This window comes from Pollachius pollachius (assembly GCF_949987615.1).
Source record: "Pollachius pollachius genome assembly, chromosome: 17".
Classification (NCBI taxonomy): Eukaryota; Metazoa; Chordata; class Actinopteri; order Gadiformes; family Gadidae; genus Pollachius; species Pollachius pollachius.
The window spans coordinates 834,996-860,994 of record NC_136950.1 but is presented as its reverse complement, the minus strand read 5'-3'; the positions used below and the strand labels follow the sequence as shown (position 1 = coordinate 860,994).

Genomic DNA, 25,999 nt, shown 5'->3' with positions numbered 1-25,999 from the left:
GGAGCCTTACTTTCACTCTCTTTCACCTGATTAACTTGTTTTATGAGCACTTTAACCTCCGTTTCTTCCCATACATTTATACTTTTACAACTTTATACCGTATGGACGCAATATAATCCCGGAGTAGATACGATAAGGTAAGGTAGGCTGACAGTTTACAAGCGTTTATATTGTCTTTAGGTTACTGGTATATAATAATCAACCATTTTACTAGCGTTTATATTGTCTTTAGGTTACTGGTGTATAATAATCAACCAGTTTACTAGCATTTATATTGTCTTTAGGTTACTGATATATAATAATCAACCAGTTTACTAGCGTTTATATTGTCTTTAGGTTACTGGTATATAATAATCAACCAGTTTACTAGCGTTTATATTGTCTTTAGGTTATGTATATGATAATGAACAACCAGCTTACTACCGTTAATATTGTCTTTACGTGACTGGTATATAATATTGATCTCATATTTGTATATGTCCATTGGCGTCAGTTTGGTTTGAAATGTGGTGGGGACAGAGACGCAATCTGGAGTGCTTTTTCAGAAGTGCTGGGTACATTGAGGATGCACCTTATTTTTCTTTAGCTCAGGTCATGAAAGGTTCTGAAAGACGGGATACCCATGTAGCTTACTAATATAAAATTTATACAAAAAAATGTCTGACACGTTTTATGAAGAAAGTGTTTTCAAAAAGCATTGGACATGATGACCCACTATGTTCTGCTCCATGATGCACTCAATGTTGACGTGACATGGCATGAGCTATACCAACATAAACAAAGAGGAGCTTATTACCTACGTGTTTAAGTTCAGAAGGGGCAAACGTAGCTACACATAGCACTACAAATAGATTGAAAAAGCTAAAAATAATAATAGCTGAACGCAGGCCCGCCGACAGGGGGGGACAAACGGGTACGTTGTCCCGGGCCCTGGACTGGCCCTGGAATGGGGGGTGCCCATAACTGGACCCCCATGAAGTTGGGATTAATTATTGTATGTATACTTCAAAATGTGTTGATTTAGAGAAGAAAAGTGCTTTATTTGCATTCAATTAATGACTCCTAGATTGTTTGCCTTCATTGCCCTTGAAAAAACGGCCAATAACCCCCTATCACCCCTATGCCAAAATGGTTTGGTCTTTGGAGAAGAAAAAAGACGACATCATTCCATTAGTGGTCAGTGCGCGAGTTGATTCAACATGCACAAGTCAGGAGCCCTGAAAAAAAAAGAAAGGCGAAAAAGAGGGGAAGAAGCCGAAAGCCTGAGGGGATCTCTTTATAAATATTTCAGAAAAGACTCAGGTGATGCTGCAGGTACCAGTAAAGGCAGCTGTGCAGCACAGCCAGGTAAGACACGGCCAACTTTTTCCAGCCCCGTCGTCAAGTAACACAGGCACAGGCGGCGTGTCAAACATATCAGCGCAGCACCACATGAGCAAGTCACACGGAGATCAATATCAGACAGACAGGGGGCATTGAATAATTTGATAACCACAAAGGCTTTATTACACTGTGTTTCATACGCCTATATCTAATTGAATCTTAGAATATGCACATTACCCCGCAAATAGGCCCATGTCCAAATCAAATGTTTCAGGCAGGCACGCGCTGCGCACTCCAATCAGGCTGAATTGATTTGAGAATCATTCCCAGTCAGCTGAATTACAGCCAGTGTAACGCGGCTCATGGTTTAAAATAAGCCAGTGGCATGGCAACATGTGAAATTGCCATTTAGATAGAGTTGGATGTAACAAATGGGTTATAAACGTGACGTTTTGGGGTAGCCTGTAACTTAGTTTCTGATTGCCGTTAACTTGAAACTCGCCAGATGAATGGCTCCGCCTTGTTCCCCAAACATTCTCTGGATGTTCAGCGGACATAAACGCGGGTCTGGCGATAAATAAAAGTACCCTTGACATGATTCCCCTTGGTCAAGTGAAAAATGGTCGATGAAATGTGCAGTTAATGAGCTCTAAGTGAATACAATAGCGTGAGTTTTATTGTGGTATGATTCTGAAAGCCATAACTTCACTCAGTCCATATCCATAGCCTATCCAATTAAAGTTGTAAATAATCCTTTTGGTTTATCCGTAATAAATGGGCTTGTCATCCCGACGTCATGTGTTTGGGAGCTGCACAAGGGAATTCTGTGGTTGTGTTTCGGCGTTTGACAATTTTGGGAACAAAAAAAAAAACCTTAGCTACCTTAGCTGAAAAACCTTAGCTAAAAAACCTTACCTATTTTTTTCTGTGTTTAAATCGTCAAATTAAGGGGTTTTCAATTTGTTCTTTTTTAAATGGTTCATTCTGACCCGTGTTAATTTAGATATAGCCCTTTTTATCGAAATATGTTCACCTTTATAGGAGAGGCTAGAGAGGATGAGAGAGAAGAAGAACAGGCTACCAAACAGGATGAGAGAGAGGAAGAACAGGCTACCAGTGAGATAGAGGAAGAACAGGCTACCAGTGAGAGAGAAGGGGAGGAGAGTGAAGGGAGAGAGAGAGAAAGACACAGTGATTCAGGAGGAGTGGATCCATCCCCCAGAGTAGAGGAAGAGTCAGAGGTTACCAGTGAGAGACAAAGTCACAGCGAAGGAGGAGGGGCTCATTCCCCTGATTACCATGACCCTGCATTATGGCCAGCAAAAATGGAAGATGCTGACAGAGTAACCGTTGTGCGTGCAATGGCGAAAAGAATCCCATTTTCAGAGATGGCAAATGAGTTGCCAGCAGATGCAGAAGGCAGGGCATTTCCCCACTATTTAACATATTCTTCCTCTCACAATAGACGGGAAAAAAACGATAGGGACTGGATTCTCTATAGCAGGACGAAGAAAGCCTTATTTTGCCTTCCATGTTTACTTTTCTCTCATGAAGTAGAGAAAAGGTCAACAAGTGCACTAAATTCTACAAATGGGATACAGATTTCCAAAGTCCAATACAAAAAATTATATGAAAGATTCCCAGAACATGAAAGAAATGTGGCACACAAACATTGCTATTGGAAATGGAAAAACCTGCAACATTCTGTCTTACATACAGCTGGAATTGATAGTGAACAACAGAAATTGCTGGACACAGAAATTGAAAAAAACAAAGCACTACTGAAGCGACTGCTGGATGTGACCCTGTACTTGGCCTGCAGAAATATGCCATTCAGGGGCAGCTCAAACAAAATTGATGAACCAGATAATGGTAATTTCATGGGCTTAATTGAGCTATTATCGAGGTATGACGCTGTCCTAAAGGGTCATGTGGAAAACATCAGACAGCAGCGGCTACAGGGCAAAAGGCTGCAAGCACATTACCTCTCACCTGACAGCCAAAACGAGTTCATTGAACTTTGTGCACAACGTGTCCTGAAGGCTATTTTGAAGGAAAGGCAAGAGACCTCATTTTGTTCAATTATGTGTGATGCAACCCCAGACATCTCTAATGTGGAGCAAAATGTATTGTTACTGAGGTATGTCAGTCAAACCTCCACTGAAAATGCATGGGAAATTAAGGAGCGTTTCCTTCAGTTCAAAGATTTTTCCAAAAAAACAGGAGAGGAAATAGCCAACATGATGGAGGAAGCACTTGACCAGCATGGAATAGACCTAGCTGATTGTAGGGGTCAGTGCTATGACAATGGTGCAAACATGGCTGGAAAGGTGAAAGGGGTGCAAGCGCGCATACTAGATAAGAACCCCTTGGCCAGATTCTCCCCATGTGCATCTCACACCTTAAACTTGGTTGGTGTCCATGCTGCCAGAGCTTGCCCAGAAGTTGATATTTTCTTTGGCTTTGTAAATCAGCTGTACAAACTGTTCAGTGGAAGTCCTCAACGGTGGGGAATCCTCAAAAAAGTTTTGGGATGTTGTCTTCACCTCTTATCAGACACGCGATGGAGTGCTCGGATTGAAGCTGTGCGCCCAGTGGCAAAACATTTGCCAAGCGTGATACAGGCACTTGACACACTCATTTCAACAGGAAACCTGAGCAATGACACAAAAGCTGAGGCACATGGGCTGAAAACCTACTTTCAATCCTTTAATGCTGTCTTGCTCCTCACATTTTGGACAAAGGTGCTACAATGTATCGAGGACAGGAACATTATAAGTCAGTCCTCAACAATCTCATTGGATGTCCAAGCAGCTAATATTAAAGAGTTGGAGGGGGAGATTGCATTATTGCGTTCCTCTTGGAACAATTTTTTGAAAGAGGCAACTGCTGTTGCCACTGACATGGGCATCAGTGCCAAGATTGAAGTGAAGACTCGAAAGAGGAAACACTTTTTTGATGAGCAACAGACAGAGACAGAGGTGCAAAGCCCAGAGGACCTCTTTCGGGACAGTATAATGTCCCACTTAGAAACAAGATTTCAGTCCATGCAGCAGATCTGCAGTGAGTTCTGTGTCCTCTGGAAGTTCAGGGAGATGCCGGAGGACAGCATCAAGGAAGCCTGCAAAAATCTCACTGAAAAGTACAAGAGTGACCTGACGGAGTCCATTCAAGACCAAATCCTGCACATTAAAAAAATATACAGTGCAACATTCAAAGAAAATCTTGGATCCCTGGATCTTTTGAATGCCATATACGAAATGGGGCTTCAGAGCATTTATGGGGAACTCTGCATTTTGCTCAGGATCTTCCTGTCCATGCCAGTGACTGTGGCTGGAGGTGAGCGAGCCTTCAGCAAATTGAGGCTAATAAAAAACTACTTGCGCTCAAAGATGTCACAGGAGAGGCTCAACGGGCTGGCAATGCTTTCCATAGAGCACAAGCTTGCAAAGAAGCTGGACTTCAATGACCTCATTGATGACTTTAACACCACAAAAGTCCGGCGCATGGCATTTCGCACCTAAATAGTTGCACACAAAGTTAATGTTAAAATGTTCAAATAAATTGTTTGTTGAGTAAAGAGTATTTTTTTGAATTTCCGTCATTTAAGGGTAAGGTAGGGACTGAGAAAGTAGAGGTGTGTGTGTTTTTTTTTTTTTGAGAGAATTTTGTCCCGGGCCCAGCCAAACCTGTCAGCGGCCCTGGCTGAACGCTATATATCACATCATGAGCTGGCTGTTCTCAATTCACAACACACATCCATCCAATCTACAGGGCATTCTGACCGAAACCCATGCACTCCCCCCCCCCCCCCCCAACCACACAGACACAATTATTCCAGAATTCAAGCAAAGCGAATGACCAAAAGTCACTTTGAGTCAACAAGAGACTGACTCCACCGACTCCACTATCGTAATATCCACTATTCTATACCCAACATCGTAAGAACGCAAACACTGGATAATTTAAGTTAAGCTACTTGGAGGCTATGGCTAGTAGTACTATTTCAAGTTAAAACAGCTGACCACATGAGGGCAAAAAATGATCTTGCCAAAGTACCAGCAAATCTTAAGCAATAAATATCGCATCTTACCTTTATTAATGTGCCAGTGGTCTGCAGATGTATCCCGCGGGGTTGCCTGCATGCCTGCTGCCTAACCACATCCATTTAGTTCAACAGGTTTTCGCTCTGATACTGTCCATCCGTGGTACTAACGGTCTGGTGTTTTTTTCCTATGTATTCAGGCTAAAATTAATTGACGGTCTGATGCCTCATCATTGCATACCAGCCATAGAGTATTGGTATTAATATCTCATTCATTGTCCAAGCCAGGCTGGCGCCTCATACAAAAAGAATCCACAACTACGGTGCTGCAGAGGGGGCATCTAGTCACGACTGAAAAAAGACGAGATAGCGATACAACCAGAGCCCGACATTCTCTCATCCTACATAGTTAATTATACAGCATAATGTCAAAAAGGAGTGGACAGGACATCAGAGCTTTTTTTTTAAAGCTAAGCAGTTGAAGCTGACATGCACAGTTAGTGTGCTAGTGTCTTATGAGCTCAGCTAAATTAATATTATTCTAGAAATGTCATTCTTGAGTTTTTTTAGCTAGCTAGCCTCTACCAGCGCGACACACTGTTGGCTAGCATGCCTAGTGCTACCGGAGTGTTTTGCCCTTTGTGCTTTAACGTTTAGCTTTCCTATTTAAATTAATTTTGAATTTATAACAGTACGGATGATTTATTTTATTTTCACTTCGATGACGTTTTGTTAGCAGTTTGCAGACTCCCCACTAGATGGTCGTAAATCATCCATATTATTTGTACCAAGTAACAACCATGGTACCAGGCAACCGCACACTTCAAACCAATATTTTGTCAAAAACCAATTACAATACTGATAACATATATACCACAACCAACATACCGTCATAGTAGTCGTATCATTACAATAAAGGTTACAAGACTTTTGTTTGCACACCACATAAATCACATAAAATAGAGGGCATAATCAATTGAGTTAACAATCTTTTTTTTTATTCATAAGGAACAGGAACAAAGTGCATCAGAGCTTAATGAAAGGCAGGAACTGGTAGATCATGGCAATGAAGAGGTGAGTTGGCAGAAACAAGTTCCTAAAAGGAGGAAACACTGCATTTTAAAATAAATAAATAAGACAGAGCTAAATCAATGAAGTTATCAACAATCTTCTGTCTTTGTTAACATTTTATCAGGGAGAGGATCTAAGTCAATCAGTACTTAGTGAATGCCAGGAAATTGTGGATGATGACAATGGAGAGGTGAGGTCAACATGTAACTGAAGAAAAAAATAATATTTTTTAGAGCAGTGCTTGTAATGACATTTTGAGCATGTTAACAGGCCAAGAGCATGGCTTAAAATATAAATTAGCATTGTGACTTGCCTGGATGGACTCGTCACAAGGACATTTTCCCGTTATTGGCTGCTCACAGTACTCAGTCACCCTAGAAAAACAAACCTGTGTGTTAATTGACAGATTTCCATTAAAACAACACTACATGAACGACAATATTTCACCCTGTGACATTAAAGTATGATTCAATACATTGAAACAAGTAACATTCAATTTTTACATGGTCTGTGTCAGGAACAGGACCCCGGCCCATCTGAGACAAACCAATAATTGCAGGAACAGGCAGATGAGCATGACGAGGTGAGGCCCTCAAATGTCTTGAAAAAGACCTGATCGTATTCAAATAAACATACAGACAGGCAGCAACAATGATCTTAAAACAATTCAATACTGAAATATGCATTCTGTTTGCCAAATATGCAGTCCTCAATCCTACTGGACTACTCCACAAAAATACAACTATTAACAACTATTTACACACTGAACGATTTACACTTACTCACATCCAATAAATTAATTACATTTCAGGAGCAGCCAGCTACTCAAACTGAGGGGATCTGCCTTGAACACCCATTGGATGGCCCGTACCAGCCCAGTGCAAGAGAAATTGAGCCACAAACTCTGCTGAATAGGACTCCTACATTCCAAGATATTTGGTATAAATCATTCCTTGGCTGCACTACAGCCAGCAAGTTAAGGGTGTTTTGTGTTTCCCCTGTATGACTGCTTTTGCAAACCAGAAGTCGACATTGGCCAAAATCGCAGAAAAAACATTCATCTCTGTAGGGTTCCGAAACTGGAAAAAAAGTAGGGAATCATTCAGCACACACCAAAACAGCAAGGCACATTTAATTGCCCTCAACACACAGGCGCACACAAAGGATTCCATAAGAATTAAACTGTGCCGCCCTTCAGCAAGGGCTCAAGAGGCAGCCAGGTTAGCTCTTTTACAAATTGTAGGTGCGGTAAGGTACCTCTCCAAACAGGGCTTGGCTCTTAGAGGCCATGCCAATATGGATGGAAACTTCCAAAATTATCTCCGAGATAAGGCGGAGGATGACCCCAACCTTGCAAGCTGGCTGAAGAGAGAGCATCCCTACACAAGCCCTGAAATACAAAATGAGTTACTGAGCATTATAGGTCATTTTATAATTAGGGGGATAGCCGCAGAGATTTTTTCCTTACCTGTGCTGCAGTATTCCCTCATAATGGACGGCACACAGGACGTCAGTGGAACAGAGCAGATCTCCATCTGCCTCCACTATGTGGACCAAGATCTGGAACCAAGGGAGGAGTTTGTAGGGTTGTACGAGGCCTCTTCCACAACTGGCGAGCATCTTTGGAAAATTGCCTCCGATGTGCTGCTCCGTCTCAATCTTCCACTCTCGGGTCTTCGTGGCCAAACCTATGATGGAGCAGCAAACATGTCAGGGCACCTATCTGGGATGCAAGCTTTGGTCCGCAGAGAACAGCCGCTTGCCACTTTTGTCCACTGTGGTCCTCACTGTGTGAATCTGGTCACGCAAGCAGCCTGCTCATCCACACCAGTTGTGCGAGATGACCTCCAGTGGATCCATGACCTGGGATGTTTGTTTGGCCAGTCTGGGAAATTCAAAACAATCTTTAAACAGATAGCCATATCTGAAAATGGTTCATTCACCACAATTAAGCCATTGTGTGCTACCAGATGGACTGTGCGAACGCCAGCGATCAAGTCGGTCCTCACCCAATACGAGGTGATCTTGGCTGCATTGGAGGAGTTGGCTTCCTCGAAAGGGGTCACAGCTCCTCGAGCAAGTGGCCATCTTGACCATCTGCATAAAGGCAACACGGTACTTGGCCTTATCCTTGGGCAGGATATTCTCCTGCAGCTTGAAGGTCTTAATAAGAGCTTGCAAGGGAGGGCAGTAACAATTGGCGGGATGTTAGAGGCTGTTGATTGCACAAGAAAAGCGTTTGTGGCACAGAGAACAAGCGAGAAATTTATGAGGCTTTACTCAAGAGCTGTAGAACTCACCACATCTCTTGATCTGCAGCCAATAAATCTTCCACAAGTACGGAAACCACCTAACCGATATGGTGGGCCTGCAAACAGCCACACCCCATCTTCGGCAGAGGACTCTTTCAGGGTGCAATTTTTCTCTGCCATCGATACAGCAAGCATGCAGCTGGATGAGAGGTTCAACCAAGAGGGCCTTGGTCGTTTGGCCATGTTGGAGCAACACCTAGTGTCGGGGAAAATTAGCGAGGTAGTAGAGCTTTACCCAGAATTGGATGCACAGCTGCTGCAAGTGCAACTAACTATGCTGAAGGCAAATGACAAGTTCAATTCTAGTCAAGAAGTCACTAATGTCTTGAAGACCATGGTACCAGAAGTTAGGCGGCTGTTTACCCAAGTGGAGGCTCTTCTTGCGAAGCGGAGCGAAGCTTCAGTGCCCTGCTTCGTTTGAAGAATTGGCTCCGCTCCACGATGTTGCAGTCACAACTCAACAGTGTGTCTGTCTGCCATGTCCACAAGGAGAAGCTAGAGAAAATAACAAGACAGAAAATAGCCACTGCCTTCATTGCCACATCGGAGAGGCGTGCACATTTGTTTGGGGCATTTTAAAACACAGAATATACAATAGGCTTACGTTTGTTTGTATTTAGTAGTTGTCCAGCGTGGCATAATTTGCACACACACCCCAGTTTTGTGTTCTTCAAGAATTTGCACAAAGAAAAACAGTTTTTCAGGGTTCTTCTTGCAATAAATTGTATTTAGTAGTTGCCCAGCAGTTTTTCTGGGTTATTATTGTATATATTGTGTAACACACACACACACACACACACACACACACACACACACACACACACACACACACACACACACACTTTATGTTCTGCTAGAATTTCTGTGCAATCAAAAAGCTTTTCTGTTTATTTTGCCAATCAATTAAAAAAAAAAATGCTGAACCCACATCCATGTCTGGTCACAGTTCTTACTTCGGTATTTTCACAACGTAATGCATATGCAACCACCTTTTTTCAGTCCTTGCAAAGGCACTTGCAGCAGGTCTGGTCTGGAGAAGGATAATAAAATGGATTGCATCAGTGTCAGAAACATAACCACTAGGCCTACATACTTGGAATTGTGTTACACTAGCTCATCAATAACAAGCTTAGATAAGCTTAACTTTGGTAAAATAAAATGTTACCACATGGGAAGACTGGCTGAGGGTAGTGTAGCATTAATGTTACCTTATCTAAACTCTAACTGCATCTAAGATGATACAATTATCTAATGCTATCGCTAACAGCCGGCAGATCCAACTTGACTGTGGCAGCTAGGCCTACTTGGCTTCTAGAAGCTAGTAGTCAAACTACGTCAAAGGAGTTGTACAGATTGTCATCATGAATAAATCTAAATACGTTACGTTACCTCCTCCGGACCTCCTCTCCTCAAATGCAGGCTGCAACCGCAGCAGATTGTCCATGGAAATGCGAAGCAAGCAGTCAGGTTCAGATTGCAGAGAGAAGGAGCCGCCCACCGTACCACCCACCCCTCCCCCATTCTAGAACTACTCATCCAAATGTTAGTTGTTGCAAATTGTTGACGGCTGTGTGCCGTATCCGGATACTTTTTGTGGATTGGTTGGCATCTGTCTCGCCGCGCTATTAACTTAATTTTTAATTTTTAATTTTTTTTTATTTTATTTATTTATTTTATTATTTTTTATTATTTATTTATTTATTTATTTTCTGGGGGGGACAAAATGAATCTTACCGAAAACTGGTGGGGACGCGTCCCCGGCGTCCCCGGAGTAATCGACGCCTATGTATATGTCTCCGTGTATCGCTTATCAATTAAAGACAGAGTTTACTGTAGAGAATACAACGTTAGTTCATGTTTCACTGCTTCAATATTAAAGTGATTCGTTTGTCTTGATGCTACTCCGAATTAAAAGAAGGACCTGACAGAAGTCCTTTCAATGTGCTGATGTTTAAAAAAGTTCAATATTTGTGCGGATTGACTATTGATGTGTTGAGCTTCACCAGTTGATTTATATGGGATCTGTGGTTCAGTAAAGTGACAGAATTCAGACTTTGTTCCAGTGGAGAAATTATTCTAACGTTCTTTACTTTTAATTGTACCGCAATGCATCCTTTTAAGTCTATTGCATATCTTTTTTGTGTTGTAAGTTAAGCACAGTTACAGTCTCCAAGGTGTTTAATTCTTCACCTGTCATCTGCTGTACACATCTGTATTGTAGTGAGGGCAGTGTGGTTATGTTGTGGGGTTCATATTGATGGTCTATGACGTCCATAACGCTTTAGTGTGACGCAGTCACAATGATCTTCTCTCTCAATAAACAGCTAAAGTTCAGAAGGCAAATGAAGTGATGGATGAGTTGTGTTTGTGTCCAGGTCTCCAGTCTTCTATGGGTGAGGAGAGAGAGGAGGGGGGTTCTACCTCTAAAACCACTCTGTCTGGGGAACATGGCCGCCGGAGCAAAGCTAAGAGGTAAGAAGAGGATCTCTCTGTCTGCGACTGTTGTCCATCTCAGAGATCAGCAGTGATGCATCATGACTCCATCATTAGTCTGAGTAAAAGCTGTGTGTGTGTGTGTGTGTGTGTGTGTGTGTGTGTGTGTGTGTGTGTGTGTGTGTGTGTGTGTGTGTGTGTGTTGAAGCCCAGAGCAGCAGCAGAGAGCAGACTCCCCTGGATCCAGCTCCAGCTGTGACTCCTTTGAGAGTGCCCCCGCTATGGAACATCCTGATAACTCTAAAGATCGAAACCAGTCTATTGAGAGGAGGTAAGGATTTATCAGAGATCATAAAGACACAACTTCTACCAAAAGTCCATAAATCCTGTTTTTTGTTTTTCTAAAAGAGCCAAGAAGGAGAGAGCAGACTCCCCTGGACCCAGCTGTGTCTCCATGAAGAGTGACCACTCTATGCGTTTACCATTGAACTTTACAGATGGACGCCCCTCCAGAAAGAAGAGGTAGGACTTTCAAACAGACGAGGAAAACGGACCAGTTGGTTGTTATCAGACTCTACTGATACTGATGTCTACAAGTCTGGGGAAATATAATTGTGTGTGTGTGTGTGTGTGTGTGTTTGTGTGTGTGTGTGTGTGTGTGTTTGTGTGTGTGTATGTGTGTGTGTGTGTGTGTGTGTGTGTGTGTGCGTGTTCCCCACAGACACCAGAAGAGGTCAAAGGTTACCAGCTCTCAGTCTCTACAGCAGCATCAAACAGAGCTGATCAAGGTGTGTAAATGTCCACCAAGACGTTTGACTTCAGCTCTCCATGGACATTAGAAAGCATCTCTTGTCCAGCGGGACGTGGATCCAGGACAGATGCTTCTGATGTCTCAGTTAGTTCAGAGTAAAGTTCTCCTTGATGTTTGTTCTGTTCCAGAGGGCTGAGGAGAACGCACACGCTTTTCTAGACAAGGAGCTGAAGAAGCTCTGGAGGGATCTCTTCTCAGATTACCCACAATGCTCAGAGGGTCAGAGGGAGGAGGAGGAGGTGGATGGTAAGAAGGAGGAGCAGAGGAGGCGCGCCATAGAGGGAGTGGTGGACATCACAAAGCTCTGCCTGATGGAGATGAACCAGGAGGAACTGGCCGACACACTGTGGGGCGGTAAGAGGCTCTTATCTTGAAAACAGAGAAGAAATACACATTTTGATGAGCAGTAGGAGATTATTATTTGTTCTCTTCAGACTAAATTACATAGTGTGAGACTTATACATTTCACACTTCCATGTGGAGACAATATTTCCTCTTTGGGGTTAAATGGTTTGATCCAGTATGTGGGGTTGTTGTGGGGCATCAGGTTAAATGGTTTGATCCGGATATGTAGGGTAATGGTGGGGGTCTCAGGTTAAAGAATGTTAAATGTCATCATTACCAGCACCAAATCACCCAACCACGCCACCCCCATTCTCGTCCAACTACACTGGCTCAGTGTCCAACACCGGATTGACCTTAAAACCCTTCTGCTCACCGACAAAGCCCTCCACAACGTGGCCCCCACTTATCTCCCCGACCTCCTCCAGGAGGACAGGCCCTGCCGCTCCCTTCGTCATCCTCAGCTGGTCTTCACCGTCCCAACCTCCTGCCTCAGCACCGTGGGTGCTAGGGCTCTCAGCACCATGGGTGCTAGGGCTCTCAGCACCATGGGTGCTAGGGCTCTCAGCACCGTGGGTGCTAGGAGCACGAGTTCTCCTGCTGTTTTTGACCCTAGATTGTTTTCATGAATTGCAAGGGGACCTTGGGTGTCATGAAAGGTGCCTTGACACCCAAAGGTGTCTGGTCATTTTGAATATCGTCTTGTTCGGTTGAGGCTTCGGGTCGGTGGTTACACTCGGCCGTCGGCGCTCGGGAGTGATGGTGAGGGGACTTAACGTGGCCGAATTAAGGGCGTGGTGGAGTCTAAGCTGCACAGTGCGCTGTGAGGGTGTGCTCGTGGACTGGACGGACAGCGGAGGAGACTTGGTGTCATTAGAGGTGGCTTCAGATTGGGATTGCTTTGTGGGACATTTCCCTTTGCTTTGACCCATCATCATGGTGTTCTGTTCAGCCACCTCGTTGAGTCTCTCCGCTGTACCTGTACCAGTCCGGGTCTGTGGTGGGGGCCGCTGCTTGGTGGAATCTACAGGAGGGGGAGGAACAGAGTGAGTGGGGGGTGGACTGAGATCTAATTCTATTGAGGGGGAGACCAGGGTAACTATGTGGCTGAGCCGATGTGTGTTAATGAGTGTGAGTGGAGGTGTTTATATTAATTAATATATTGTGGCTGAGCCGATGTGTGTTAATGTGTGTGTGGAGGTGTATATATTAATTAATATATTGCGGCTGAGCCGATGTGTGTTAATGAGTGTGTGTGGAGGTGTATATACAGTGGGGCAAAAAAGTATTTAGTCAGCCACCAATTGTGCAAGTTCTCCCACTTAAAAAGACGAGAGAGGCCTGTAATTTTCATCATAGGTAAACCTCAGCTATGAGAGACAAAATGAAAAAAAAAATCCAGAAAATCACATTGTCTGATTTTTTAAGAATTTATTTGCAAATTATGGTGGAAAATAAGTATTTGGTCAATAACAAAAGGTCATCTCAATACTTTGTTACATGCCCTTTGTTGGCAATGACAGAGGTCAAACGTTTTCTGTAAGTCTTTACAAGGTTTTCACACACTGCTGCTGGTATTTTGGCCCATTCCTCCATGCAGATCTCCTCTAGAGCAGTGATGTTTTTGGGCCTTCGCTGGGCAACACGGACTTTCAACTCCCTCCAAAGATTTTCTATGGGGTTGAGATCTGGAGACTGGCTAGGCCACTCCAGGACCTTGAAATGCTGGTTGTCTGTGTGTGTGTGTGTGAATCTCTCTCTCTCTCTCTCTCTCTGTGCTTAAAAAAAAAGAAAGTACATATAAACAAAATGATGAAATAACTAAAGCAACCGCTTTTAAGTGTTGGACTATAAAGACAAGAGATAGCGATGGATAGAGGATATCTGTCAGATAGCAGTTGTAATGCTACCATTCCGTCTACACATTATTCTGGCTCCTATTGCACTCCTACCATCCCTGGAGAGGGATCCCTCTTCAGGGTTCCTTCTCCAGGGTCCCTGATATTAGGGGGGCTTTCCCTGCCCTTTGGGGGGCTAGGGTCAGTGGGCGTCCTTTAAGAAGCGGCCTGCGAAGCCCTTCAGATCTCTGGTCCAGGGCGTTCTAAACTGTTTGACCTGATGGGGATGTGGTGTTTCAAGGCTGCTCGGACGGCCGGGGAGTTTCCCCCACAGAGCCATCCCGCCAAATACAGACATGTTGCCCCGGCTGAGAATATAAATACACTCAATAATCATTATGATGACATGGAAAAAAACACACAGACACACACACACACACACACACACACACACACACACACACACACACACACACACACACACACACACACACACACAGACCACAGATAACAAGACTCAGGGTGTAGCGTCCTGTATCTCTACGTATCTGGAGACGCAGCGGTGCAAGGAGGAAATGAAGATCGCTGTGATCTATTCCAGTTTCCCCCAACAGAGCCATACAGCCACAAACATGTTGCCCTGGCTTGTAAATATTTTACTTTAGATAAAATTTGTATGGATTGAATTGAGAATAGTGTTAGTCTGCAAGTGTCCATCACAGCTTGCAGAACAGCAAAGGTGTGTGTGTGTGTGTGTGTGTGTGTGTGTGTGTGTGTGTGTGTGTGTGTGTGTGTGTGTGTGTGTGTGTGTGTGTGTGTCAACATAAACTTTTTTCATGAGGCATTGTTCCTGGGATAGGTACATTTACGTTTCACTCGTCCAGGCACTAAAGTCACTTTTCCGAGTAAAAAGTCGTCATTTTACAATAGTAATAATTGTTCATGTTGTTTGCGGACGGAGAATGCAGAATTCAGACGAACAAACAGTTGCAATAATTCACACCATGTTAACCACATCAATAAAACAGCCATATCCCTTCTCTCAATCACACCACCTCTGAGCAATAACTGTTTAAATCCACTCACTCACTCACTCACTCACACGCTCACTCACACACACAGTCTCTCTCTCTCTCTCTCTCTCTCTCTCTCTCTCTCTCTCTCAATTCAATTCAATTCAATTCAAAAAAGCTTTATTAGCATGAGAAATATACATTTGCATTGCCAAAGCAGGTGAACAATAAAATAAACAGCGTTATAAAATAAAAAGTATAAAGGTAAGATGTACATTATGATAACATAATAAGTATAAACCGTTCAATACAAAATATCTCTACATATCAAATGTTATACTATAAAAGTACTTTAAAAAGTAAAATGTGCGATATTATAAAATTAATAAAATTACAGTATCTCGTATAAACAGATAAATTAAAGATACACTCTAAATACACAGTATTTACATTATGGAGGATTAGTGCAATAATTTTGTTCAGAGTGAGTCCAGGGGGATGAGTCTATGGGGAGTTTGAGGTCCTTCTCTCATCACAACAGGTGACGAATCTTGCTGCTGCGTTCGTACATTGTTGTATTTCTCCCAACAGGTATGGCAGTTTGTGAGCATCTGGAGTGTCTTTGAAGTCCTTGCATGCCTTTGTAATCCGTGGGAAGTGTGCATTCCTGAGGAAGTGCAGTTCTGTCTCTAGTTGGTTGTGTGTGCAGTGGGAGCACAGTCTGTCTTCTCTTGGGAGTCAGGTCTGGCTGTGGCATCCCTTCTCGATGGCAAGGCTGTGTTCGCTGAGTCTGTATCTGGTCAAGGATTTCCTCAGTTTTGGGTCGGTCACGGTGGTCAGGTATTCTGCTACGGTGTAGTCTCTGCTAAGGGACAAATAGCATGCCAATTTACTTACTCACTCACTCACTCACTCAATCACACACACAATGTCTGTCTCTCTCTCTCTCTCTCTCTCTATCTCACACTTACTCACTCACTCACTCATTCACTCACTCACTCACTCACTCACTCACTCACTCACTCACACAATATCTCTCTCGCTCTCTCTCTCCCTCACTCACTCACTCACTTAATCACACGCACAATATGTCTCTCAACACACACACACACACACACACACACACACACACACACACACACACACACACACACACACACACAGACAACGTCAGCGAAACACAGATATTCTGCTGTTCCCATAATGTGGTGAGTTAAGTTGTATTAAAATATGAATACAAATCGGTAGTGGACTCCAAGACATGTCCACTACGCTATCTGCTATATTATACCTATGTATGTTGTGTCTTTATATTCAATAAAAAATAATCTTGTGTGTGTGTGTTTGTGTTTGCATGCGTCCGTGAGTCTGTGTGTCAACTGAAGACATCTGATAAGAGTAGAAGAAAAACACTGTCACTTCCTGACACTGATGATTGCAGGCTGATGATTGGTCAGAATTAAAACATGTGACGTGGTTTTTCCAGCTGATATAGCAGAGCTGACTCCTGAGAGCAGACGTATTGGAAGCTGTCAGGGAGGAACCATGGTTACCATCTCTGAACCGGACCCTGGAATCTCTGAGGAACCTGAGGACACACCTTTGGACCGGGAGGAGAGCAGGAAGAGAAGATTTGGTAGGTGCCCTTTTGAGAGGATTTAAAATAGATAATCCAGTTAAAAAAACGCGTTTTTTTCGTGTTGCATACATTTAAAATGTACTTTTAGAAAATGTTTTTAGCCAAATGGGCCGACCTGATGAACCAGCAACTGTATAGACAGATTTATTCTCCTAAATAACGACATGTGTGTGATCGAGACAAAAAGCTCACATTAGCCTTACTTGACTTGTGGTTACGCCCATGAGTTACAAACTATTGATAGGCATCTTAAGTAGTTGTGTGTTTCATGATATATGTTCGTTATATACGTGGAACAGAGTGCAGAGGAACTTTAGGGAGCAGAACACAAGTTTAGTTTTTTTCATTACTTAGTATTGATGGTAGTGCAGCGTGACATTAGAGTGACAATGGTTTATTTAATCAACAATTTTGTGTTTTAATAAAGGCTGCTCATTTAACTGAAGTGATATCAGGTGTACTTATGAATTTAACATAATTCTATAAAGTTTGTCATTAATATAAACATATCTCAAATTATCCCACAATACATGTCCTCATATTTTCTGCGTGGGCCGATGTGAAAGACCGTGGTGACACGCAGGCCACATGTTGTCCCCCCTCGATTACTGTGTGTATACGTATGTATTTCTGTGTGTATTACTGTAAACGATGTGTGCGTGTATGTCAATAATGAGGGAATAATAACATGTATGCTAGAGACCTGTACTTGCTCTGCTTAAGTGTGTTCTAAACACGAGAGCCACAGTACCCGTCATCACTTACTGAGGTGTTCTCAGTAGAGGTCTTCAGGTGTTTCTTCAAGACGGGGAGGGATTCTGCAGACCGTAGGGAGTCTGGACTGTGAATGACAGCCACGCAGTATGAATTTATCTGTGTGTACATTACTCTGTGTGTCCGTGTGTGTGTGCTTGAGTGAGTCTGTGAGTCTGTGTTTAGTAGAAGAAAAACATTTCCTTACACTGATGGTATCAGATTGCAAGCTGATAATTGGTCAGAATGAAAACAAGTGACGTTGTTTTTCCAGCTGATAGAGCAAAGAAGAAGGGTAAGTTCAGAAGCCGTGGAAGACGTCAGGGAGCAACAATGGTCACCATCTCTGAACCGGACCCTGGACTCTCTGAGGAACCTGAGGACACGTCTTTGGACCGGGAGGAGACCAGGAAGAGAAGATTTGGTAGGTGGTCCTTTAGAGAGAACTTAAAATAAATAATCCAGTCCAAAACAATGATCCAAAAAAGTATGTTTTCCTCCAAATACATTTAAGATTTATCTTTAGAAAACTTTTTTAGCCAAAGTGACCGTGTGTGTGTGTGTGTGTGTGTGTGTGTGTGTGTGTGTGTGTGTGTGTGTGTCCTACTCCTGAACAGCTCTATGGTTTCACATCATTGTCATTGTGAGCATCGGACTGCTGAGTATTCTCCTCATCTCCCTGCGCTTCAGTGAGTCTAAATCATATCATCCTGAATAGAATTACAATACAGTATAATCATATTAATGACTGTAATAACAGCAATGATAATGATACATATTGTTTTTGTTAGATTCAGTGATAATAATAGGGTTAGCACACATACACCGCACGCACACATATAAACACCGCATACACACACGCACACACAATCCACACACACGTGCACGAACACACACGCACAGGGACACACACTGCACACACGGGCGCGCTGATGCAGACGTTTCAAGACAACGGCAAGATTGAGATAACCGCCCCGCCGTCGACACACTCTCCCACCTGAGCCTTATGTCTATCATAGACACTTTTTTGCAAAACGTTATTTTTCTTTAAACATTATCCACCTCCTTGAGCCTCCCGAAATGTCTTGCGATATAGAAATCCCCCCTGCCCCCTGCCGACTGTTTCAGTTGTTTTGTTGTTCTCATGTTTCATGTGTAGGCTATGTGTGACTGTAGGCTACTGCTGCCTGTCTTGGCCAGATCACTTGAAGAGATGTTTAATCTCAATGACGCATTCTTCTGTTAACAAAAAAAAACATCTCCCACGTCAGGTAGCCAATGTACAATCTGCAATCTTGCCCTCACACCCCCCCCCCCCACACAAGCCCGTGCTTTAGTTCACTATAGTTAGGCAGGTTGCTGCCTTAGCTGTTGTTACTTGAACACAATTTTCAGCTGTTTGTTCTTATTATTTTCAACTAACCAATAGTAGTTGCCGTGCATTTAGTAGTATTTAAGTATCAATGCACTTTGAGCCCTGAATAACAGTAAAAGCTATTGAGTGATTGATTTGCATGCATAGTATACTACACTTTCCATTAAACAATTACCCCTGTAACCCAACAGTTAGCTGAACATTATATGGTCCCGTCCTTCCACTCCCTGTTTTCTCACCCTGTTTAAACAAGCAATCAACTGCATTTGTCATTTGTCACATTCGGGTGATGACAGCCAATCAGCATTCAATAGCGTGGCCACTGAGTGACGTAACGTAACAGCCAATCAGCGTTCAACAGCGTGGCCACTGAGGGACGAAACGTAACAGCCAATCAGCGTTCAATAGCGTGGCGACTGAGGGACGTAACGTAACAGCCAATCAGCGTTCAACCTGGTGGTTATCGGCCGTGGGTGACAATGAATTGGCATGAAGCTCCGTTGGCGGCAAAGGATGCTTGCTTCTGTTTTAGAGCTCAATTCTTCTGTATTCCTCTGTCCTGTCCTAGACTCACCGTCACCCTGGAGGGAGGGGAGAGAGCACTTACTGGGTGAACTCGGTGAGGGTTTTATCCAAGTTATTAAATCAATCGCGTCATTAACATTAATTTCAACACCCTCTGCTTTTGTGATTCATATTGTGGTCTACTAAGGTCAGGTTTCTATTGTCGTCTATTAAGGTCATGCTTCTATGTGGTCTGTTAAGGTCAGGTCTCAGGGTTGTGTGTCCGTAACGAAGATCGTAAGATAAGCAGTTCTCTGTTTGTTCAGGATTTTCTTTTACATTCAACAGATGAATTTACACTTCAGGGCTGGATGCTTTACGACAAGAGTTTCTACCTTATTTCTACTACTAAGAAGGGCTGGAGGGCCAGTAGAGAAGACTGTCTGCAAAGGAAGGCAGACCTGGTGGTCATCAACAGCAGAGAAGAACTGGTGTGTGTGTGTGTGTGTGTGTGTGTGTGTGTGTGTGTGTGTGTGTGTGTGTGTGTGTGTGTGTGTGTGTGTGTGTGGAGAGACATATTATTTGTGTGAGTGAATAAGTAAGAGAGAGAGAGAGAGAGAGAGAGAGAGAGAGATTGTGTGTGTGTGTGTGTGTGTGTCTGGTGTGTGTGTGTGTGTGTACTTTGTAGTCATGACAACAGATGCTATTTCCTTTGGAAACAGGTGTTTGTCAGCAGATTGATGGGTCCTTCCTGGATTGGACTGAGTGATGGAGAGACAGAGGGGACCTTCAAGTGGGTGGATGGTACCCCCATGACCTCAATGTAAGGCTGAAAACTATTCAGCAGCATCTCTTCTCTGAGAGTGACAGAGTGACCTCCTCTGTCTCCTCCTCGTGGTTCTCAGTTGGAGACACGGTAAACCACGCGATGACGGCGGAGCAAGAGACTGTGTCGTGGCAGGGGAGGACGGCTGGTCTGAAGAACCGTGTTACACACTGCACCATTGGATCTGTGAGAAGAGCGTAGACCTGGATCATCTGGAGGCTGAGCTGAACAAAAAGGGTCCGCAGACTTTGTTTGTGTTCATGAGTGGAGAACGGTTCCTCCTTTCTGTTCTCTGTGCCATAGATACAGTAAATACACTCTTTAAGAGTTGAAAGGTTGTTGGGTGTGTTTAGGTCTACTAAGGTAAGTTTTCTATTGTGGTCTATTGAGGTCAGGTTTCTATTGTGGTCTACTAAGGTCAGGTTTCTATTGTGGTCTACTAAGGTCAGGTTTCTATTGTGGTCTCCTCAGGTCATGTTTCTATTGCGGTCTCCTCAGGTCAGGTCACAAGGGTCAACCCTTTCTGGGTTCACTTGCACTAGTTTCTCTTTGAGCTGCTGAACGGTTTTGCGTTCTTCTCTGCAAGCTCCGCCCCCGCCTCGTTAATCTCTGCGCTGGAGTGACTTCCCCTCCCTGGGAGATCTTTGTAGACACTGCTGTGATATTCAATCATGTATGAGGAGGCAGGCGAGAATACTGGGGGTGAATCCCCTGGGTCACCCTCTAGTGGACAGGTGTTAGGACAGAGTGAAGGGAGTGTCTGACGCTGCATCTCTAGATCCGTGTTGTAAACGTTCACTCCTCTCCTCCTGCTTTCTTCAGGCTCAGTGATGCCCACGAAGGAGGAGGCTCCCAGCATCACAGAGTTCCACTCCTCTACCCACGTGTTGCCCGTGGGCCAAACGGCCCGCTATACCTGCCACGCCGGCGGCACGCCGGAGCCCACAGTAGAGTGGCTCCACAACGGCAGGCCCCTGGAGAGGGACGGCACAGACCAATCAGATGCCTGGGTGGAGAGGGGCTTCCTCTTCGTCAGAGGGGTGGGGTATGGCGTGAACACGGTCTGCTGCATGGCGAGCAACAGCGCTGGCACGGCCAATCACAGCGCTCAACTGCTTGTCTTTGGTAAGTCCTGCATCCAAGGAGAGATGTTTGTTGATGATGTATTCATAACACTGTTGTTGATATATTCATAACACTGTTGTTGATGTATTCATAACACTGTTGTTGATATATTCATAACACTGTTGTTGATATATTCATAACACTGTTGTTGATATATTCATAACACTGTTGTTGATGTATTCATAACGTTGTTGTTGATGTTTTCATAACACTGTTGTTGATGTATTCATAACACTGTTGTTGATGTATTCATAACACTGTTGTTGATGTATTCATAACACTGTTGTTGATGTATTCATAACACTGTTGTTGATGTATTCATAGCACGCACCCACGCACGCACCCACACACGCACGGACGCACGCATGCACACACACACACACACAGACACACACACACAAACACACACATATACACACAGTCAGACAAACACAAACACACACACACACACAGATACAAACTATACTGTATATATATAGTGTGTATTTATACTATGTGTACTTATGCACACATGAATAAATACATGCCTGATGTATGAAGCAGTTCTATGGTTCATCAGTCCATCTCCAGCCTGTCTGTGTGTGTATGATGATATAGATATGAATCCTAGCCAAGTGCCCCCAGTGATGTGTATATGTATGTGTAGGTGAGCAGGTGTATGTCTGAGTACATGTCTATAATAAATGAACCAGTTCTGTGGTTCATCAGTCCATCTCCAGGCTGTATGTGAGCTCAGCTCTTTCAGTCTGTTCTTTACACAGGTGTCCCTTTGAAGGTTGAGGGCCATGTATGTGTATTGGGAAATCCAAAAGTGGAATATCTTGGAAGATGTTACAAATATTGTTTAGATATTTCATGGGTGTAATCAACTCATCATACTGAACATTTTGATGTATGATATGTTAATGTGAAGTAAATACTGAGGGAGTAAATGCACTTTATACATTTGTCCTCGTTTCAATGTTTTGATTGGGACAGCCACTCACACACACATGGGATTTCCAATCAACTTTAACTTTAATTATCTTAAACATAATGTGTCCTATTGCTTAGAAAATATACAGCACATGATTCCAATATAGTACCTATCATATATTTTTTTTGTCTTTCTATGTTAATGTTTGAAGAAGAGAGAGCGATCACAAAAAGAGTCTGTAAGAGAATAAAGAGAAGAAGAGCGCAGGAGAACAGTACTAGTGATGATGATGATGATGATGATGATGAGGATGAAGAGCGGTTCAGCAGCTCATCATGTCTGGTTCTCCCTCAGATGCCTGTGAACTCACACTGGACCCCAACACGGCCCACAGACGACTCTCTCTGTCTGAGGACAACAGGAAGGTGACGGGGGTTGGAGAGGACCAGTCGTATCCGGATCACCCAGAGAGATTTGACTACTGGTCCCAGGTGTTGGGTAGAGAGGCTCTGACTGGCCGCTGTTACTGGGAGGTAGAGTGGGAAGGAGATGTTGATATAGGAGTGACATACAGAGGAATCACAAGGAGAGGAGCGGGTCGTGACAGCGGGCTTGGAGGGAACAACAAGTCCTGGAGTCTTGATTGTTCTGATCGTGGTTACTCTGCCCGGTACAACGGTAGGAGAACAGTCCTCCCTCTCCCCCCCGCTGGCTCCACCAGAGTAGGAGTGTATCTGGACCGGCCTGCTGGCTCTCTGTCCTTCTACAGAGTGTCCCCAGGTGGAGGAGGGTCCTCAGACACACTGACACACCTCCACACCTTCTGGTCCTCCTTCACCCAGGAGGACCTCCTCCCTGGGGTCTGGGTATGGCAGGGGGGGACCCCAGTGGGAGAGGAGAGGGGGAGCTCAGCGACTCTGTGTCGGTTGTAGAAAAAAAAAAAGCGGGCGCGGGGGAGGAGGACCGTCGGCTGCAGTGCTGCAACACACACACACACACAACACACACACACACACACACACACACACACACACACACACACACACACACACTGAGAGGACTGATGACTCAGTGTCTCTGTGGCAGTTATAGTCTCTCTCTCCCTCTCTCTCTCTCTCTCTCTCTCCCTGTCTCTATTTCTCTCTGTCTCTCTCTCTATTTTTTTCTCTCTCTCTCTCTCTATTTTTTTCTCTCTCTCTATCTATTTTTCTTTCCCTCTCTCTCTCTCCCTCTCTCTCTCTCTCCCTCTCTCTCTCCCTCTCTCTCTTTTTCTTTCTCTCTCTCTCTCTCTCTCCCTCCCTCTCTCTCTCTTTCTTTCCCTCTCTCTCTCTCTCTCTCTCTCTCTCTCTCCCTCTCTCTCCCTCTCTTTTTCTTTCCCTCTCTCTCCCTCTCTCTCTCTTTTTCTTTCCCCCTCTCTCTCTCTCTCTCTCTCTCTCTCTCTCTTTTTCTTTCCCTCTCTCTCCCTCTTCTAGACAGTATAGTATGATAAACCATGAAAAGACTTTTAAGATCTCCCATAGTTAGAGAAGCACATTTATTATTTGAAATGTATATAAAATACCTATTGATGGTAAATGTTTGTATATTTTCAGACGTCACCAGTTTTGGTCTTAAGGGCTCTGATATCATTTTTGTTATAACCCTGATTAACAACCTGATTTAAAGCAGATTTTATATTTTATTAATAATAACCAAGAGGTCTATGGGATAATGTTGCATGTTGTAAATTACTTTAAACTGAATCTTGATTTTTTGTGTTCTGATGTGAACCAAGCGTCCGCAGAACATGCTCAGTTATTAAAGATATGTGCACACCTGTTGATGATTTGTAAAGTCTGCTGCTTCTATTGTTTTAGTCCTCCTGTTTATTGTGTACAAGTAAAGGGACTATTTTTCTGTTGTATTTGTTAATGAAGCATAATTGCAATAAACAACTTGGTGGATCCAACTGAATGTTCTCCTGTGTTCAGCCGATGATTTCTTGTTTTTTTAGTGAATAATGCTTCAATAAGTGCCTTAAGAAAAATAATATATAAATTATGGCTGTCAAATTAACGCGTTAATTCCGATTAATTAATCACAGAAAATGACGCGTTAAAAAAAATTAACGCAGATTAATCGCACTTCTATAGTGCCCTTTGACCCGGTGCGTCATATGGGTTGAAACAAAATGGAGGCAGACGAGAAAACGCTGCTCGGCCCCGTGCACGGAAAGTTAAAGTTTAAACTCCCAGACGGAACTGTCGATAGGAACACCGTTATCTGCAATCTCTGTAGTAAGGAATTTTCCTATCACCGGAGTTCTTCAACCCTTAAATATCACCTCAACGCAAAACGTTTGGTAGCAAGCTGGCAGGTACGAGCTGCCACCGCCCCTGAAGCTGGCGCTAGCAGCCAGCCTCGTCAAGCCACACTCGACTGAGATGCATTGAATCCTGGGTGAGATGGAAATGTTATTCATTTGATCTTAACATGCACCGTATGTTAATGAAAGACACTCATCTGCCGTAATTTACTTGAATTAAATTATTTTTGAAATACCGTCTCGGAAAAATGGAAGTATGAGATTAATTTAGATTAATGAATCACAGAGCCTGTAATTAATTAGATTATGTTTTTTAATCGCTTGACAGACCTAATATTAATCAGAAATTATAAATAAAACCACAAATGTTTTTCCTCCCTGGGTTTTGGTTGGGGGGGTTCTCAGTGTCTCTGTGTCGGTTGTGGAAAGAAACCACAGACAGACGGACGGACACTCTGTCTCTCTTTCTCTCTCCCCGTCTCCCTCTCCCCCCCGTCTCCCTCTCCCCCCCGTCTCCCTCCCCCCCGTCTCCCTCTCCCCCCCGTCTCCCTCTCCCTCTCCCCCCCCTCTCCCTCTCCCCCCCGTCTCCCTCTCCCTCCCCCCGTCTCCCTCTCCCCCCCGTCTCCCTCCCCCCCGTCTCCCTCTCCCCCCCGTCTCCCTCTCCCTCTCCCCCCCGTCTCCCTCTCCCTCCCCCCGTCTCCCTCTCCCCCCGTCTCCTTCTCCCTCTCCCCCCCGTCTCCCTCTACCCCCCCGTCTCCCTCCCCCCGTCTCCCTCTCCCCCCGTCTCCCTCTCCCCCCGTCTCCCTCTCCCCCCCGTCTCCCTCTCCCCCCCGTCTCCCTCTCCCCCCCGTCTCCCTCTCCCTCTCCCCCCGTCTCCCTCTCCCCCCCGTCTCCCTCTCCCCCCCGTCTCCCTCCCCCCGTCTCCCTCCCCCCCGTCTCCCTCTCTCCCCCCGTCTCCCTCTCCCCCCCCTGTCTCCCTCTCCCCCCGTCTCCCTCTCCCCCCCCGTCTCCCTCTCCCCCCCGTCTCCCTCTCCCCCCCCGTCTCCCTCTCCCCCCGTCTCCCTCCCCCCCGTCTCCCTCCCCCCCCGTCTCCCTCCCCCCGTCTCCCTCTCCTCCCCGTCTCCCTCTCCCCCCCCTGTCTCCCTCTCCCCCCCGTCTCCCTCTCCCCCCCCGTCTCCCTCCCCCCCGTCTCCCTCTCCCCCCCGTCTCCCTCTCCCTCTCCCTGTCTCCCTCACCCCCGTCTCCCTTTCCCCCCGTCTCCCTCTCCCCCCCGTCTCCCTCTCCCCCCGTCTGCCTCCCCCCGTCTCCCTCTCCCCCCCCCGTCTCCCTCTCCCCCCCGTCTCCCTCTCCCTCCCCCCGTCTCCCTCT

At 44.6% G+C, this 25,999-nt stretch overlaps 1 protein-coding gene across 2 annotated transcripts; it reads left to right on the top strand.

The window, feature by feature from the left end:
* LOC307088605 (uncharacterized protein) lies at positions 1–24,284 on the top strand. Of its 2 annotated transcripts, XM_079754545.1 has the most exons (19): positions 1–137; positions 6,377–6,442; positions 6,564–6,629; positions 6,957–7,022; positions 7,251–7,378; positions 11,127–11,223; positions 11,393–11,515; positions 11,593–11,706; positions 11,906–11,972; positions 12,124–12,349; positions 16,675–16,824; positions 17,855–18,004; positions 18,198–18,269; positions 19,524–19,574; positions 19,808–19,950; positions 20,182–20,282; positions 20,365–20,522; positions 21,108–21,410; positions 22,681–24,284. In XM_079754545.1, the coding sequence occupies exons 6-19, from the start codon at positions 11,141–11,143 to the stop codon at positions 23,256–23,258; spliced, it is 2,319 nt and encodes a 772-aa protein (XP_079610671.1). In that variant the 5' UTR covers positions 1–137; positions 6,377–6,442; positions 6,564–6,629; positions 6,957–7,022; positions 7,251–7,378; positions 11,127–11,140; the 3' UTR covers positions 23,259–24,284. The 2 variants fall into 2 exon arrangements, with proteins under 2 accessions (XP_079610671.1, XP_079610672.1); XM_079754546.1 differs by lacking the exons at positions 6,377–6,442; positions 6,564–6,629; positions 6,957–7,022; positions 7,251–7,378.
* Positions 24,285–25,999: the final 1,715 nt, after the last annotated feature.